This window comes from Brachyistius frenatus, unplaced genomic scaffold (genome assembly GCF_029030835.1).
Source record: "Brachyistius frenatus isolate BFR_SWC_R1_liver_20210118 unplaced genomic scaffold, ASM2903083v1 Contig_249, whole genome shotgun sequence".
In the NCBI taxonomy this organism is placed as follows: Eukaryota; Metazoa; Chordata; class Actinopteri; family Embiotocidae; genus Brachyistius; species Brachyistius frenatus.
In genome coordinates this window covers 387,855-405,000 of record NW_027210848.1, presented here as the reverse complement: position 1 = coordinate 405,000, position 17,146 = coordinate 387,855, and the positions used below count along the sequence as shown (strand labels likewise).

Below are 17,146 nucleotides of genomic sequence, written 5' to 3'. Positions count from 1 at the left end.
GCTCCTGTTTTCATCTCCAAATAAAACTGTTCACCAGAAGAAACCTGAACAAGAGGAGAAACAGGAAGTGACGGGGTTTGTGGGAAATGCGGTCTTCACAATAAAATGATCTGATTAAATGTTTGTGATCAAAGGAAGTGATTCCATATTACTGGATGTTAAATGAGTTTTGTCCACACGTCCAGTTGTCAGAGACGTCTCTTTGTTGGTTTCATCCAGCAGGTCTATGTGTTGAATGATCATGAATTAAACAGCATCTAAAGCTCTTATTTTGAAAGGCTGATGTAGTCCTTGTTTCTATATTCCAGTCATAGACGGTCTGTTCTGGAAACATACGCAGCTTTTAGGAGCTTTAGTAACTTTTAGCCTCATGGTTCTCTAAGTTCAATAAATACATAAATGAATTGAACTAAAATAGGCTGTATCTGTGATGTGCAGCATGATTATTATCAAAGGAAGTGAGTGCATATTTAATACTTTACAGGTTGTACTTAAAAACACCCCATTTTTCTTTCTCAACTTGCAACTTTTTCTAACTCCTGCAAAAAAAAAAAACTCAGTTAAAACTCTAGAAATGACATCACAATTTTTGAGTAAATCCACTGCAAAATCAAACATTTTTGATCGCAACAATCACAAAAACTGTCTATATGTCCTGGATATCATGTAAAGTGTGCCGAATGTAATCTGCTGCTATCAGCTGTTATAACAAAAGCAGGAAGTAAGCAAAGTAAATGAATGAGTGCTGTGATTTAGCTGCAGAGAGAAGCAAGTGGATTTAATGATGGGAGTATCCTGATGGCTTTAAATTTCCTGCTAAGTGCCTGAGGACAGACTCTGTAGTGTGTAAAGACCCTGTTTTCTTAATTTGATTGCCTCTAAACACTTCCTGTGCCCGTAACTTACGGCCGATCCCTCTTCCCCTTTATGTTTGCTGTTGACAGAGAGCTGATCTGGCAGTGGCTCCCCTCGCCATCACGTACGCCCGCGAGAAGGTTATCGACTTTTCCAAGCCCTTCATGACGCTGGGTATAAGTATACTGTACCGCAAGCCCAACGGGACCAACCCTGGGGTCTTCTCCTTCCTCAACCCCCTGTCGCCTGATATCTGGATGTATATTCTGCTGGCTTACTTGGGTGTCAGTTGTGTGCTGTTTGTCATAGCCAGGTAACATGTCACTTGCAGCGATCGCAGCCTCACACACGGTCAGACACATGTTCCGCCGCCCATCTGACTAACATCAGGCTAATCTGTGTGATTACAGGATGTTGAGCTCACCGCGCAGCGACAGTGCTGACATGATCAACGCTCGCGTCTGATCCGGTTTACGCACTGAGGATCACGTACTTGCAGATTCCACCACTAGAAGTGTATTAATAGTAGATTTTTACAGGTGTTGTATGTTGCGTCAGACGGGCACGGCTGCCAGGTTACTCCTGGTCCGCTCACACTCACACCGGTACAGAACGAGGACAGACAGACACACACAGGAACACGGACCGCCGACAGAGATGTCGGAGGCCTCTCAGCCGTTTCAGGGTTGTGTGTGTGTGTGTGTGTGTGTCGGAGAGGTTGTGCACTCATGATATGTGTGTGTGGGATGTGTCGAGCTCGATGTGAACAGCTGCTGCCCCTGTCCCACCTCTCCCTCACTGTCCCCAGTGTCTCAGAGTTCATGCTGTCTTTTCTTTTCTCTTCTTCACCCTGCTTCAAATAGGACTCAAAAGAGGTCCGTCGCTGAACTTAACATAGCATTCCTCACTTTCTCCTGCTGGTTCGGTTTCTATATCGGTTTGCTCTGTGCTGCGATGTCATCGGATGGGACATAGTTTTTGGAGAGTACATATCAAGTTGGATTCCAGTTCCTGTAATCTTTGTACAGGATGACAGACGTGTTCACACCTGAGGATCCACCAAGGTTCAGCCAGATGTGTTTAAACAGTCTCTTCAGGAAACTGCAATGTTGTGATCACAATAATGAACACAAGTTCAAACAATCTATTATTTATATTTATGGGAGATTCCAATTGTTTTAAATTCTCGCCATTTTTCCACCAAACATTTCCTCAGCAGAATCTGTGCTGTAAGTATAACGTATCATAAGAGATTAATTTATTATTTTAGCACCAAAGTTCTTCTACATGTGGTGCAGTGACCTGCAGGTCAGGTCTCCTGTTGCACTGAATTGATGCCCCCCAAATTTGAGGGCTTTGCAGGACCCCGACCGTCCATCTGCACAGCTTCAATAGTTTGTTCTAAACACTAATAGCACTAATAGTGTATATATTTTTATACATATAGATACAAGCAGCTCCGTACTATTTGCTTTCGTTATTTTCTTTTGTGGTCATCTGCTTTATTTTGGAAATGCGGCCGACATCCAGAAAGCTTTGGTGAGATGATAGAAGGCTTCATTTGTAGCAGTCGTCTGTCCTCTCCGAGTCTTTGCTCAGACAAATCGTCTCAGTGATGAAACTGGGCCAATGGTTTGTGACTGCTCGCTCATTTGATCTGCTGTTTGAAGCACGGTGAAGCGCGGAGAAAGAAAAGTTCGTCTTAACTCTAAAACTTTCGGGAGACACGGGCTCACTTGCGGCCGCGACCCGACAGTTTTACCGTTAACACACGTGGGTTTTTTTCCGATGTTACTGGCGATATGATCACACGAGAGAATAAAAAGCAGCAACTGTCATCTAAGTTGGCTCAGAATATGCACCTATCTGTATTTAATACCACAATAAGTAAGTGTTTGGGTAAGTGTGTAAAATCCCCCCTCACTTTACTCCTTCTCTTCTCCTGTACACACAGATGCATGCTGGGCTACGGTTGCATGTTTTTTTCTGTAGAGTGAAACACAAAACAGTCGCGCAAAATTTCATGAAATGAGAAGTGTGAACGGTGATGATGTGATGTGAACAGAAAGTGAGGAGATGACAAATCAGCACCACGAAAGAATTATGTGACAGGAACATTTGTACATGTTTAGAACAAAACAACAATTGTTCAGGTTTTTTATCTCTAATATTTGTGCCTTCACTCCAATACCATGTCGGTAGATGAAGTTTAGTTTGTGTTACTTCGGGTGATCCCGTCGCTCTAAATGAGCCACATGTTTCGCTGTCAACAGTTTTTACTGAAACTCTTTAAGATTCAGGAGAAAAATATGAAAAAAAATCACACAGAAAGAGAGACTCCTTATTAATAAAATGATCAGCTAAATGTGAAAGCTTTGTATGCTAGCATGTAGATTTGATCATGGGTAACCAACAGGAAGTATTCTGATAAGTCTTAAACTCTTTACAACATCAATATTCAGGACTGAAACAAGTAAGTGCAAAAATATGTTTTGGGGATGGGTTAGTATTTGGCACGTGAACTACCTGGTTAGTTTTAGCTTCTAGATTAAAAACAGTAAGATCCAATCATCAACCATCAGTGATGTCATCAACCATCAGTGATGTCATCGTTGGTTTGTGAACGTTATGAATCCTCCAGTTCAGATTCTGTCCGTCACCATCTTTGATAGTTCGGAGCGGTTTGGAGCAGGAAGTGACCATATTTGGACGAGCTGGGGGAGGAGCCAGATGTGGATCTGACTGATCTGATTGGAAACCTGACGATACTACGTCCCGCCCACGGATAGCTGTAACCTGACTGCACCACAGACCTGTCAATCAAACAGACACGCCCCCAAAAACAAGTCTTCTTGAATCTTCTTTTCTAATGAATGAGGGATTATTTTCAGATGGACCTCCAGAAAACTAAGAAGAAGGAGTGACTTTAGCTAACAACACCGAGATAACTGATGGACACATTTTATTCACTTTGGATTTGATGAGAGAAGTTGAATGGGAGTCTATGGAGCCGGAGGCTTTTTGGAGCCGACCTCTAGTGGCACTCGCTGGTATTGCAGCTTAACACACTTCAGCATCGGCCTTAGTTTTCAGACTTGGAAGTTACGTCCACTTTTATATAAAGTCTGTGGCTTTACTGTATGAAGGACATTTTATAAAGGTCAAGCCTTGATGAGCTCCGATACCTGTCAGACTCCGTTCAGACCGTTTATGGACAGACGTGCGATCAGAAAGCTTTTAAAGCAGAAGCTGCAATTTGTTTTCTTCTTGTTGCTTCTTTGTGCAGGAAATTTGCCCATTTTTCCTGACAGTCACATGATCTAGATAACGTGTATCTGCATTCAGTGGAGGTTGTCAGTACTGAGACATAAAGTAATGGTACTCTGTTGGACAGTACTCAGTGAGTACTGACCCAGTTCAACAGCTACTTGTGCACCAGATTGCATCTATTAGATTTTCTCAGTCTATGAGAAGATCATTGATTGTAAAAACTTAATTCTAAATTATTTGTTTTTTTTAGTTGTTGTTTCGTTTTTTAGGGACGAGTTTGACTGTTGATGTGAAATGAGCAGTGCTCTGCCAAGACATATCGTGTTTCTCAACCACATGACCTGACAGATCGATGCTCATGGTTCAACTGGACAGAAGAGGCTCTTCTCAACACACATTAGATCATTGAGGCACCTGCAGTTTATTTTTTCTATCTCTGCCTTCTTCGAACACAACTATATTTCTCTCAGTTCCATCAAAATCCTTGCTTGTCACTGAATCCTTTCATGTTGTCCAAATGTATTTCTCTTCCTTCCTGTTCACTTATGGCATTTTTATGTAAAAAAATAAACACTCATTTCACAAAAGTTTGTAAGACAGAAACAGTCGAAATCTAGCAGGAACGACGTTCACTTTAGTTTCACTGTGCATTTACAGACTGTACATACTGTATATGTGCGTGTACACATTACACATGATCTCCGTGTGCTTGTGTTGCTGCCGTTCTGTGTGACTGACTGTTAGTGTGAGTGAGACTGAATACGAGCACCGACGTACACAGAGTCAGAGCAGCTTCTCCTCCGTCTGTAGGACACACAGCTGAGTGAACACACTGCTGGACTCATATCTACACTCACTGATGCCGGTGCTCCGGCTCCGCTTTGCTTTTATGTTCCTTATAATGGCAGCAACACTGCTGCTGTTTCTGCTGCAGGTGATGAAACATATAGTACACCACACTTCTGTTCAAGCCGGTGCATTATCACCTTGTTCCATGTTGGAGAACCAAATGACCTACATCCTCCACCGCACGCTAATTTATTACGATAAAGCAGTTTATTAATAAGAACATTTGTGAAGAATATACTGTGATGATATTTACATCTAATTCTTCCCCATCTTTCTTAAGATCAGAATCTTTCTGTGTACAAAGTCCTTCTTCCCTGTCTTCAGAGTGTGATCTGTCTGTCCTCAGACGCTGAATGGAAATCCTTTGGTTCGTATGTGCTCATATTAAAGGCACAGCCTTCAGCAATATTACACCAGGGGGTGTGAAGCGAGCGCTCGCCCCTGAACGCATCACTTGTCATTCCAAGATTGACGTTAAAGCACCATTGAGTGCAATGCTGCGATTATACAACACGTTACCAATTAAATAAAACACGTCTTCAAAATGTGTTCATATTGTGGAGCAGTTAACTCTCCAAATATAAAACTTGTTAGTGCGACCTTCTAAAAGACACTGCAAATAAATTGTTACAGTTTTTTTTATACTGTTTTTAAAAAGAAAGATGCTTTATACATAAAATTGAATATTCAATAAATGATGGGAAAAGACCTGTCATGTACAATCCACCGGAGATTCAGAGTTTTCCAAAACACACCACAGATTTTTGAATGTGTTCAGCCATTCAACTCCAGTCCCGTTAGAGAGAGGACATTATTTTCATGAAGCATCATATCTATTTGACATCTACCTGCACATATGGTTCATCTTTAGCAAACACGTTCTCTTCTGAGTAACGGGAACGTATTTGCTTTTAAAAGTGAAAAACGTGCATATCTAGCACATAAGAAAGTGAGCAAAGAACTATGGCATACAACATCACATCAGAGTCAAAAAAAAAACTAGGAGGAAAGAAAACTAAATCCTAGACAGGTAAACATGTTAGTGCTTTAAATACATCTTGCAGCACCGCGGTGCAGATAAACGCTGCTGTTAAGCCTTTTCTGAGGAAATCTTTACAAAGCGGTGAAATGTTTGAGTCGGCGGAGGGTCGTGTGGTGAAACACTCTCACGTGTGTTTTGATATATCAGCAGCAGTTCATGAAACGGGGAGCAGAGGAAGAATTTATGAAAACATCGGTCAGAAGCAGGTGTGGACGTATAAACTCTATCATCCTGACAATGGCGTTATCATGTGTGTCATCCCGGTGGTTTTCTGCAGGATGACCCCCCCCCCCCCCCACACACACACACACACACACACACACACACGCAGAGATAAAAGCCCACATTGTTTCTGCGCTGCTGCTGAATTCCTCTGTTTTTTTGTCTGAGCTTATCTCTGCGCTGACCTTGCTCAAAGTTTCTCCCTCTGCACATCTCTGCCTTCAGCGCTGATGACCTGAGATAATGTAAGGGCAGTGTAATTGGATCAGAACGACAGCGAACAGGCCGAGCGGAGCCGCAGCGAGCGGCAGGTTAAGCTGTGTTGTCTCCCGTAAACGCCGTCGGTTTAGTCTTCCCTCCCCAACCGGCCGCTCCCATCACACACCGCCGTGCCGATGACAACTTCACTCATCCGTGTTCGTGGCGAGCTGTAATTGGCTTTTCGCATGTTTGGAGGAAACGCACTCGGAGACCTCGTTGGGTCGCATCGCCACAGCAAGGTCGCAGTTCAGCTCAACTCTATTTGGCATCGCAAATTGACAAGCAAGCAAATCTGAGACAAATTGAGTGAGCGAACGGATTGATTTAAGGCCAAGGATTCTCTTAAAGCAGAAATTAGGGGGACATTCAGAGGTCCTTGAGCTACATTGCGCAACATCCTCCGGAGTGTTGTAGGGGTGAAAAGGAAGGCCGCCACTAACCACGTTATAATGGCAACGCCCATTAGTCAATGACAGGGCGCAGTTATGATGCTGTCATTTTATCTACACAGCCATACATCTTCATATCGACTCCTGTATTTCAACGTTCAGTTGTACTGTACTCACCCAGAGGACGCTGGATTAAAACCCGACACGCAGAGCAGCAGCTTCATCTGCATCTTCCTCCGTCCTCCAACCACGTTATTATTTTTGACTTCCACTGCAGTAAGAAGAGTCACACTGAGACAACTCTACATTATGCATTGCAATTTGATTAGTCAGACCCTAGTGTGTGTTAAACAGCTTGAGTCAAGATAGCCCCCCCCCCCCAACCCCTCTACTCCAGTACAAAGCAAATCAGGTCAGGATGCTTAATTGTAGTCCAATCAACCTTTACTAATGTAATGTCACTTTTATTTAACATGAATAAATGAGAAATCTCTCTGCTGGAGGAGTGCGTTGAGCGAGCGGGAGCGCCGGGCCGGTGTGGGCTCGATAGGAATGAACCGTTTGATCTGCTGAATATTAATGCTCCTTCAAGATTATAAGGATTATTAGTTCTTTTCTCTGTTGACAATGGAGTTATTTTCAGAAGCCATCGATTAAATTACGGAGGGAATTGCCTTTGATATGAGCACGCCCACACGAGGAGCCACTTTTGGATTACGAGTGGTGTTAATTTAAACCCACTCCCCAAGCATTGCGTGTTATTAAAATTGAAAAACACACAAGAGAAATTGAGATGAGCAGCCATTTTTGGGGGGCTTCATTTGGACTAATTGGCTGTTGAGTAAAGGAATCCTGATCCACATCGTACCGTAATTCATCTGATAAACTCCTAATTTATGAAACCAATTAACAGCATCGCGATCTGAAGTATGTACATGAAGGCATCGTAGTGCTTCTTGATTTGGGAAGTGTAACTAACTAACCTGTGTTTTCTCTCCTGTCTCCCCAGGTAGGACGACCACTCTTGGTCTCTTTTATTGTGTATTCTTGTGTCTTCATGCCACTGCAGTAAACATATGTGTGTGTGTGTGTGTGTGTGTGTTCTCTGTCGATCGTCACAGGTTTAGTCCCTACGAGTGGTATAACCCCCACCCATGCAACCCCGACTCGGATGTAGTGGAAAACAATTTCACCCTGCTTAATAGTTTCTGGTTCGGAGTTGGAGCTCTCATGCAGCAAGGTAGACGCCTCTGCCTGCCCCCCCCTTTTTATAGCACAGGTCCCACTTTTTTGCTGGGGGTCAACCTTGCCCTTTGACCCGGCCCGTGACGTGCATGGGGGCCTCTGTGCATGTAGCTAGATGCTTCTCAGGTAAAGAGTCCAGCAGGATGGATAGAGTGGACTGTGAACGATGTGTTCGGTGGATGATGATCCCGCATGTTTCCCCCCTCCCCCTCCCCACACCTATTCACAGCCACCTGAACAGGTAAGTGCCCCCCCCCCCACACACACACACACACACACCCTGAGTACATGAGATGGATCAGATGGGTGAGACTGATTGAGAACTGAGCAGCTTGCCCTGCCTGTTTGATTTGTTTCCCTCTGCCAGACCAACGCCATATCTTCTCAACTAGTTGGCATCTTTGGACTCAGAAAAAAACAAAAAAAACAGTGACAGTTTAACAGAAAATTAACATTATCACTTTAAAAAAAAAAATCACGTGACTTTTGCTCTTCACAGTGCATGAGAGATATGTTGCATTTTCTAATTAGCATTTCCTCCAACGCATTTGATGATGCAACATATGCACAGCAGGTAGTGATGCCTTCAGGGCCTGGAGAGCATGGTTTATACTGTATGTATGCATCTGAACAGTGGAATGGAACTCAGAGAGGAGCTGCAGCTACAGTCACAGCTGCTTTAAAGGGTCAGTTCACATCAATTCCAACAAAGGCAATAGAAGTGCTTCTTACCTTCAGTGGTACTGTATATGGGCATGTAGATGCTTTTTGTTTGATTTGTCCAGATTTTGAATCTTTCCTGCCCAATGGAGGAGAAAGAAATTTCATTTGTGGTGCTCAGCGTACACAGTGAATTAAATTATATTAATAATCATTTAAACATTATAATTAACAGTGTCTCATTGTGAACCTCAACTGTAATAGAGGGCACTGAAGGTTATCATTTATCACCTTTTATAGCATATGTTCAATGATAACCTTCTTTTCCTTTAAAAAAATATCATTCTGAATTTCCTTTTTAACTTTTTTTGAAGGAATTGCAGCAATTTTAAAACCCTCATTATGGGAAATTGAAGGTGATTCAAGGATTCAATCACACCTGATGGGTTTCCTCAGCAACTGTACTGTAAATATGCACCGCATTTTGACTTGAATATTTCATGTCACATAATGAAAACAACAGCTGAGAAAGAACATGAAATGTTGTTGAAAGCTATAAATGGACCTTGAGTTCTGTTTTTTTACATTTAGTCTTTTAAATTGACCAAATTGTATTTTTTAAGATTAAAAACATATACGTAGTGATTAGTTTTCCCTTAAAATTGCTTAAAAGAATGAAATGATTTGGCTGTTCTTGTAGATAAAGGGACTCTTGATCATCTCCACAACACTTTATTTTCATTTCACCTCCTCAGTTGTATTAAGGTTCAAATACAGATTTCCAAATCTGGACAAATAAGAACAAAACGATCTGCATGACTGCATACCACCAGAGGTAATTGTGAAGATCTGTTGTTTTATTTTGGGTGAGCTGACTCTTTAAGTCTACAGACCTCTCCGTATTTGTGAGGATTTAGGAGCTGGTAACTTATCTGTTGTTGGCTGGTTGCATGCTATAACTTATATACTGCATGTTTACTAATATCCCCAAATTAAAGACTAACTTTTCCACAGATGTTCATTTATTTGACTCAAAAGATGGAAATATATTTAAATTCTTTGAAAGTAAAATATGGTGACTGGTTTGATTGCAACAAAAACACTCAGAAGAGTCTTTAAACTTCAAATATACCACGTTAATAACTCCAGAGGATCTCCTTTATGTGAGTGTCATGCTTTGTAGCTGCTTCATAGCGTTCTTTGAAAGGCCAGCAGAGCCGACATGGAGGGGTGACCAGTTGAGAAGATGTGGCTGAGAGCCTGCAGGCTGAGGGACCAGGCAGGACGAACACAGTGTGTCTGCATGGCACCATGCTGGGCTACACTGTAGAGAGGCTCCCCTGCCCGGAGGCTGGCCCCGCCCCCCAGAAAACTGTGGGATGTGCTGTTTGGTCATGACGTTACCTTGGGTACATGACAGTCAGCCCCAACCAGGCTCTGTTAGGGTCCGGCTCGCCTGCTCTGAGCGGGTCGCCCCGTGTTTTCAGGTTTGCGAGTTGGAACAGGTGAAGAAGCTCCGAGCTGGTGGCGTGTTCCACTTTAAAACCTGCTCCTGGTAGCCGGCCACGGGTCCGACTCAGAACAAGCAGAATCCATCGCTTTCTGATGAAATGTGTTCTTTTCATGCTTGTTCCGTTGGTTTTTGTTGCTTGTGGTTTGATGAATGGGCAAAGTGAGTGGTTGGTGGCCCTGATCCCCGTTTCAGTGTAGAGAGGCTAAACAAACAATATGGTTTTAAGACACCATGTTAACATGTATTTTAGAAACTGTAGTCATTGTTCAGTTGGGCCTCTCTGAGATTAGCCGCTCTATGTTTAAATCATGAAAATACTTTTTAACCTCTAAGAAAGGGTGTAAATGAAATGAATCAGCAGAAAAGGCTCCAAATTAACATATTTTAACACATCTGATAAAATATTTAATATTAGATAAGGCAAGGCAAGTCTATTTGTATAATAGTTGGCAAAGGAGTGAGAGATACGAGTAAAGTAGATCAAATTCAATTAAATAAAAGGTAAAAGTTTATGTTGAATTACATAGATTTCAGTAGGTCATTATTTGTCGTGAAATCAAATTTGTTATCGAGAATCGTAGAATTGTTTTGGTATTAGAACTGACTATCACATTTCTGGTATCATATTGTGTGCAGTGGTATCAGGCGTCTTATATATGCAGTGAGTCAAATACAGCTGTCTAATGGTGTCATTGCTTTAAAGTGTTCATTCTCGACATAATTTATGTATTCTCAGCTAAAGAGGTATAACAAATATTTTAAAAAGTTTTATCTTGGTTCAACCGTTGCTTCATTCTTTGAGCATGTAGAAATGCTAACAGCAAAAACATTACTTGTGAAAAGAAACAGTTTTACTGTTATTAAACCAACCTCTGTTATTTGTATTGATACCGGAGGGTCGTCCTGAAATCATTCCTTTCTACTTATCCGGTGGGTTTAATGAGAGTCTCCTAAAAGCCCCGCTGTGCTCCCAGTCGAGGGAGAAACTCTGGGAGGCGTGCCCCCCCCCCCCCCCCCGGCCCGCCAGTCCTTCTCCGTTGCAGTATCTCTGGCAGCGGCCTCACAGTCGGCTGTCACGTCTCTCCCCCCTCTACTCGACAGCTCACTCAAGGGACTGTGGGAAAGAAAGAAAGTTTGATGAAAAGTGAGAGTGCAGATTGAGACGCTCACAAAGGGAGTTGAGCAGAGTTCTTAACCTCCTGTCGCTCTGACTCTTTATCAGCTTTCCTTCTGAGTAAATGTGCAAAATCCGCCTTTCAATTGCTTAAGCCGCTTGAGTAGAATAGTCCCGATATAACCCGGCCCACCTTCTCTCACCCCTCCCTCCCAGACTCACTCCCTCTCCACCCACCTTCTCTCACCCCTCCCTCCCAGACTCACTCCCTCTCCACCCACCTTCTCTCACCCCTCCCTCCCAGACTCACTCCCTCTCCACCCACCTTCTCTCACCCCTCCCTCCCAGACTCACTCCCTCTCCACCCACCTTCTCTCACCCCTCCCTCCCAGACTCACTCCCTCTCCACCCACCTTCTCTCACCCCTCCCTCCCAGACTCACTACCTCCACCCACCTTTTCTCACCCCTCCCTCCCAGACTCACCCCCTCTCCACCCACCTTCTCTCACCCCTCCCTCCCAGACTCACTCCCTCTCCACCCACGCACACACACACACTCCTCCGCGCTTTACATTCTGCATACAATGATGAGAGAAAGTCCCTCTAACACTCTACGATACATAAATATAAAACTGGATGTGGAGGAGTGAGCGCCCGGTCAGACCAATATGGATAGCAGCAAAATAAAATCGATTTACTTCATAGGAATCGCCGCAATCAGTGGAGTCGTTTGCATAATGAAGTAGATCCACACAAATCTTTACGAAGAGTTTAACTTCTGTGAACTTTGACATTTGTGAGTAACTTCAAACCAGTTTGAAAGGTTTGATGTTTGAGGGAGCAGAAAACGGTGGAAGGTTCATAAAACACTGCTGTTGATTGTGTGGTCTACGGGATCAATTACCACCAATAGATCACACATCCGGGAACTTTGGCTTTCAGAAACGGCCCCGCCCCCTTTTGGGTCAAAACATACGACTCTCTCCGTAGACTTCAAGGTAAAATACCGTTCCAAAATGCATCCGTTGTAAACCACCGGATCAATTTTACTGCGGCACCTTGTCCGGGGTCATATTTCATTGGTCACGTCAGGTCAGTCTTCCCTTCCACAGAACGGTGCCACAGAGCTCTTCGATGTTTTTAGGACATAACAGGGAAACAAATCGGAGATCAGAGTTTTTCACGTCATTGTTGGTGCAACTAACAACACAGCAACTCTTCAGCATAGCGTTATTATTTTAACTGGTTAGTTTAAAGCAGCAGTTTGGAGAAAAGTCTCAACTTCCTCCGATTTTCTGTTTCTGTCAATGCGGGTTTGTTTTCCTCCAGAAAGGGGCGTGGTCATGAGAGCCAGCCCTGGATGACGACATGCCGGCCTGATCTATCTTTAAGTCCATTCATATGTTTATTGAAACCCGGTTAACTCGACTCAGATAGTTTTCGGTTCAGTCCTTTTTGTTCTGTCACATTTAAAATTTAAAGAGAACAGATGTGAGACATATTACAGTTTTACAATAATACAATGAAGACAGATGATCAGGCACTTGCAAGAAGCGTATGTAGGATGAGTCGACATTGTAGGTCAAATATCAATCAGCAGGTCCAGCCATGACGCTGCCCACTCTGTCCACTTGGTGTGTCTGAGGGTGTGATCGAGGCAGAGGCCTGGCCCGGGTGCTGCCCCCCTCTCCAACCTCCACCCGTACCAGGCCTAACCCCTTCCTCTGCTCCTCTCATCCAGGATCTGAGCTCATGCCGAAAGCCCTCTCCACCAGAATAGTAGGAGGAATCTGGTGGTTTTTCACGCTCATTATCATCTCCTCCTACACGGCAAACTTGGCGGCGTTTCTCACCGTGGAGAGGATGGAGTCGCCCATCGACTCCGCCGACGATCTGGCCAAGCAGACCAAGATCGAGTACGGAGTGGTGGAAGACGGCTCCACCATGACCTTCTTCAAGGTGAGTCACCGCTGGATATTATTACACCAACTACCGTCTTTTCTACAGCGATATGCAGGTTCACTTTGTGGTTCTGTCAATACTTTCAGATGGGTGTTATTTTGCAGTATTTAAAAGCTGCTTGGTAAATATTAAAGTGCTCATTATTTTTCTAATAAATAGCTCAAGGGTTACTTCCTGTTGGATGATCAGCCTTGTGTCAACAGTGACTTAATACAATGTATAAATAAATTAGAATTTTGGAATTATAATGAGTTCAGTCTCAATTTTAAAGTGATGTACATCAATAATCATAAAACAATGCAGAATACAATGCATTCTGACATTATGATGAGTACTTTTACTGTAAGTATTTTTGGTGTATTTTGATGCTAATACTTTTGTATTTTTGCTTCAGTAAAATAGTGAATTAAGGACTTGACTTATAACCCAATATCTCTACGCTACAGTATTACTACTTTTATTTAATTGGATGACCTGAGTCCTTCTTTCACTGTTGTAATTTGATATCATTCTTCAATAATATTGTGGGACATGTAAGGAACTTATTTAAACAAGAAGAACAACTAAAAAGGGAAAATGACGGGACTGTTCAAATACTTTATCTTAGTATTTTGTTTGACCTTCACATTTTGGTAAAATTCAGAGTTGGTCACTTTCTGATCTGAGCTCTATAAAAAAACATTTAATCTCCAAACCTGAATTTCAGTGACAAAAGACTTAAAGTATGTACAGTGATTTTTTTTTGTTGCAGCGAGCTCTCAAGACTTGAATTATTTGTCATTATCTTCCAAAATGCATTGAATTAACACAAATTCTTCATGGTAACTACCTGTGACAAATGCAACCATAACTCAGACTGGTTTAGTTTATATGGCATCTACATATTTGTGAATCAAGTCCCATATTGTTAAAAAAAAAAAAAAAAAACCTCACAATTAAAACGGATCAAACCATTTAAAGACACCAACACCACAGCAGCGACAGTCGCTCCTTACTTTGTCATCTATAGGGACACATACTTTCACACTATTTCCACCCTGAGAGTCCAACAAATAAAATGTTCAAGCTTTCATCCTGATGATTCTGCTGATGAGTTTTCAACGAGCACCATCAGCAAGTCATCTGTGTTTTCCTTCATCCAATGAGAGATTAGTGAAAGCATCCATGTTTTCCACAGGGTGAATTGGAACAGTACTGAATTTATATAGACTTAATCTGATGCTAATTTGTATTTATTTTCTAACGACTATTCGAATATCATATACTAGTAGGCATTGGTCACGTTCTAAAATGCAACATTTAACTGCACATCAGCTGCTTGCAGAGATGACAAGGTCAGCAACACCTGCTATTTGTTATCCAGGTCTAACCACTGTAGTCAAAGCTGATGAAATCAGTCGTGATAAAGGTGACGAATCCCAGAGGGATGCGTCACGAGTATCAACCAGCAGTGATGTCATCGTTGGTTTGTGAACGTTATGAAGCCTCCAGTTCAGATTCTGTCCGTCACCATCTTACTGTGATACTACATCCCGCCCACCGATAGCTGTAACCTGACTGCACCACAGGCCTGTCAATCAAACAGACACGCCCCCAAAAACAGGTCTTCTTGAATCTTCTTTTCTAATGAATGAGGGATTATTTTCAGATGGACCTCCAGAAAACTAATAAGAAGGAGTGACTTTAGCTAACAACACCGAGATAACTGATGGACACATTTTATTCACTTTGGATTTGATGAGAGAAGTTGAATGGGAGTCTATGGAGCCGGAGGCTTTTTGGAGCCGACCTCTAGTGGCACTTGCTGGTATTGCAGCTCAAGACACTTCTGGATCACAACCATTTTTCAGAGCAGGAAGCTACAAACACTTTTATATTCATCTGTGGTTTTAACAGAGCCCTTCTCTAAGACAGCTGTAGGTATGGGGCCTAGAAGCTTTTTCTCACTGGGACCAACTGGTTTTCCGTTATAGAGATATTTATTTACTAACTATACCAGTTTCACATGATCACCTTGGTATGCATGTGTTTGCCCTCTTGTCCCGTTCAGGATCATTCGGAGCCAGAACTTATCCCTGGAATGGTCACCAATCTGTCACTGGACTGACATAGACAGACTAACGTTCACACCTCCTCTCAGTTTCCACTTCCCCTAACCGGCACTCCTTCAGACTGATAACTCCATGCAAACAAGTCCTGGGCATGAAGAGCATGTTCAAACCGACCTGTGAGGTGACAGAGCTGTAACCACTGAGCCACCGTGTCACTGCGATCACATACTGCTGCACCATTTTTCCAGTGAAACCGCCTGGAACCGTGCAGGAGTGAGTCCTGCCGAGGCTCTGCTCAGTAATCCCCTCCGTTCGGATCATATAGAATATGTGCTGCATATCAAGGACGCCGTGTTAATCCAAGTTTGAAAACTTCCCTGCATTAGAAGTCGTTCTCGCTCACAATCCGTCGATGGCACGCAGACAGCTTTGAGATTTATCTTTTTTTTTTTTTTTTTTTTTTTCACACCTCATTTTCATCCGTCTGTGCAATAAGCACACCAACGTTCGCAGGTAGCGTTCACACACAGGAGCACGTTGTGATTAATATGTTTGTGTGTTCCTTCTTCGCGCTGAAACATACTCACACCAATTCATTAGAAAACTGCTGTGGTGATAGTTGCGCAGTCTCTTTATCATTTCCACATGCAAATTTATGAAAACAACAGTTGGTGTGAGAAGCAGCATATGTGCTTGTTAATCATCCTACTTTAGCTGAGGTCCCTCTGCAGCCATAACTCACCGCCTCAGGTCAGACACGGTAGTCCGAGTCACTATTATGGGCTGGGTTGGTGTAATAATGGCAGCACTTTTTATCTGTTGTTTGGATGCACAAATTTCAGTTTGGAGATTAAAGTTAAAGAAGCAAATTCAACAAATCCAAACATAAAATGATGTTACTGAATAGAAAAACCACCTTCATTTTCAACACCTCAAATTATTTAATACTGAGGAAAAAGTAGAGGAAAAATATGTTTAGCTACCTGGCAAATAAAATGACTCCACTCACTCCTTGGGCCCCTGCCAACAAAATGGTACATATCCTCAAACTGAAACTATGATTTATTTACTAATTCACTTACTGTGCTGAACTTTGAATCAACAGCAAACTAAAAACATTAAGACTGTCAGAAATGTTATACCAAGCTGTTCTCTGTAGAGAAACTCAACCCTGGACTCATGTTAACTCTGGTCCTGCTTCTGTTTTACCAAACGTGTCATCCATCGTTTTGTTTATAGTTGCTTCAAAGCCAGAAGTTAGAATAACATTATCGTCAGGTTTCCAATCAGATCAGTGAGATCCACCACTGGCCCCTCCCCCAGCTCGTCCAAATATGGTCACGTCCTCCTCCAAACCGCTCCGAACTGGCAAGATGGTGACGGACAGAATGTGAACTGGAGGCTTCATAACGTTCACAAACCAACGATGATGTCACTGATGGTTGATGACATCACTGCTGGTTGATGATTGGTTGGATGTTAACTCTGGTCCTGCTTCTGTTTTACCAAAAGTTTCATCCATCGTTGTGTTTTTAGTTCCAGTCATCAAAACTAGAAGTTAGAGTCATATTTCTTCTTCTGATGTTGGACTGAGGGCAGGTAACATGCTGCAGTGACTCACCGTACCATCTTGTGGTACAAAGTGGTATTACGAGACAGACTGGGCTGGCGCTCGCTGGTTATTATGCTGTAGTCAGTAAATATATCTGTGCT

At 42.7% G+C, this 17,146-nt stretch overlaps 1 protein-coding gene across 1 annotated transcript in view; it reads left to right on the top strand.

Annotated features, from left to right (window-relative positions):
• Positions 1 to 17,146, top strand: part of LOC138634109 (glutamate receptor ionotropic, kainate 2) — a 164,460-nt gene that overhangs the window by 98,371 nt on the left and 48,943 nt on the right. The window contains exons 9-11 of the mRNA XM_069720750.1: positions 945 to 1,168; positions 8,010 to 8,128; positions 13,162 to 13,379. Coding sequence (XP_069576851.1) covers positions 945 to 1,168; positions 8,010 to 8,128; positions 13,162 to 13,379 — 561 coding nt within the window. The remainder of the gene's footprint in view (positions 1 to 944; positions 1,169 to 8,009; positions 8,129 to 13,161; positions 13,380 to 17,146) is intronic.